General features: G+C 35.9%; 1 protein-coding gene across 1 annotated transcript in view; it reads right to left on the bottom strand.

Moving 5' to 3' along the window:
* Positions 1–105: 105 nt before the first annotated feature.
* Positions 106–2,280, bottom strand: part of EMH_0065450 (uncharacterized protein) — a gene marked incomplete at both ends in the record, with an annotated part of 4,439 nt that continues 2,264 nt past the window's right edge. The window contains 2 exons of the mRNA XM_013498383.1: positions 106–234; positions 748–1,116. Of these exons, the coding sequence (XP_013353837.1) occupies positions 106–234; positions 748–1,116 (498 nt within the window). The remainder of the gene's footprint in view (positions 235–747; positions 1,117–2,280) is intronic.

Genomic DNA, 2,280 nt, shown 5'->3' with positions numbered 1-2,280 from the left:
TTTTTTTTTTTTTTTTCTTTTTTTTTTTTTGTTTTGTGCTTTTTTCTCTCCTGCTGCTGCTGCTGCTGCTGCTGCTGCTGCTGATAGTGTACACAGCGAAGGAACTTAAGGATACACTAGGATCAATAAAATGTTCTGCTGCTGCTGCTGCTGCTGCTGCTGTTGCTGCTGGTGTTGCTGCTGCTGCATGTGTTGTTTCACTTTGGCTGCGCCTATCTCTATATAGTATATCCCCTACACCCTCCTAGTGCTGCAGCAGCAGCAGCAGCAACAGCAGCAACAGCAGCAACAGTAGCAACAGTAGCAACAGCAGCAACAGAAGCAACAGAAGCAGCAGCAGCAACAGAAGCAGCAACAGCAGTTAGTAGTTGAGTATTTACGTAGACAAATTAAAAAAGAAAACGAGCAAAAAGGAAGAGAAAAAAAGCAAAAAAAATATATTTATTTAGTTTTATTAGTTTTAATTTTTCCGCTTCTCTCTAGACGCTCGAATGCGCGCGGAAACAAAATTTTGATTTCTTCTTTGAGGCACTTCACTGCTGTTTCTTCTCTCCATGGTGCGCGGCAGTGTGCTGCTGCTGCTGCTGCTGCTGCTGCTGCTCTTTTATTATATAAATTATTTATTTTATTTGTTGTATTTATTTTATTTATGCTTTTTATTTCGTCGCATTCAAAGAAAAAACGAGAAATAAATGAATCGAAATCGGGGTCCTCCGCCCCCACCGCCGGCTGCTGAGGTGTACATACACCCCAAAGCGATGAGCCGTTGCTGCTTTCTCTCTTTTCTTCTTCTCCCTCATCAATTCTTTCTTCAGGCACCTCTACACACTCGCTAGCGCATGCAGCGTCACCATCAGCAGCAGCAGCAGCAGCTGCTGCTGCTGATGATAATGATGATGATGGTGTAAGAATAGGAGGAACAGTAGTAGTAGTAGTAGCAGCAGCAGCAGCAGCAGCAGCAGCAGCAGCAGGAGTTGTGTTTGTTAGTTTGTTCGTTTGCTGTTTGTTGTTTTTGTTTGTTTTTCCTTTTTTAGCTGCACTGAGGGTCGCCTTTATTTCTGCTGCAGCTTTCTCCACCAGCCGCTGCAACTCCCGCACAGATTCACTCTCCTCCTCCTGAGGTGTACATACACCCTGAGGTGTATGTACACCTCGGGGTGTATATGCAGCTCGGGGTGTATGTACACCTCGGGGTGTATAGGCACCTCGGGGTGTATATGCAGCTTGGGGTGTATAGGCACCTCGGGGTGTATAGGCACCTCGGGGTGTATGCACAGCTGAATATTCAGATATTTTCCACTTTTCTTCTTCATAACTTTCTTTTCTTTCTTCATTCAAATTCAAATCATCTTTTCTTTCTCTTCTTCTTCTCTCCTCCCCCCCCCTGTGGCCCCCCGCATCAGAGGTGGTACCCTTGGGGGGCCCCCCGGGGGCCCCCCCGGGGGCCCCCCTCTCTTTGGGTGTTGCAGCAAAAGAAGAAGAAAGAAGAGAAGGTCTATAAGGAGAGAGAGGAGAAGAGAGAGAAAACGAGTTTTGTTTAGCTTCGCTTATAATATATAATTTTAGGTGTTTAATAATTTTAATAAGAAACTGAATATAGTGATTGTATTTATATATTATTTGTTTATTATTATATATTATATCTTTATTTTTATTATACTCGGTGTATATACACTCCAGTTTATGTTGTAATATATTTATTTCTTCTTCTTTTGCTTTCATTTGTTTTTTTATTTCTTCTTTTTTTGACGCCAATAAATTCAACGCAACACGAAGACGACGACACTCCAGCTGAACACAAACAAAAAACTTTTGTTTTTTTTTATTTTTATTATATTATATTATACTAAATATATATATATATATATATATATATATATACATATGTATATGTGTATATATATTTAGATATATATATTATTAATATATTTTTGTTTTTATAAATGTATTAGTAGTAGTATTATTATTGTTTTGGTTTTTTTTAATATATTATTATTATATATTTTTACTGTTTTTATTAAACAAAACAAACAAACAAAATAAAACAAATAAATAAAACAAAAAAAAATAAGTAAAATAAAACAAATAAATAAAATAAAACAAATAAATAAAATAAAGCAAATAAAACAAATAAAATAAAACAAGCTGCCTGGGCTTTTGTTAATAACTTTTTATATAATATTTACAACAAAATAATTAAAAAAATTATAATATAAAAATAAAAATAAAAATAAACAAATAATAATATATAATAATAATATATAAATAATACTAACAATA

The sequence above is a fragment of the Eimeria mitis genome, genomic scaffold (genome assembly GCF_000499745.2).
Source record: "Eimeria mitis Houghton genomic scaffold, Emh_scaff3387, whole genome shotgun sequence".
NCBI lineage: Eukaryota > Apicomplexa > Conoidasida > Eucoccidiorida > Eimeriidae > Eimeria > Eimeria mitis.
The sequence above is the reverse complement of the archived record's forward strand: the minus strand, read 5'-3'. Positions and strand labels throughout refer to the sequence as shown.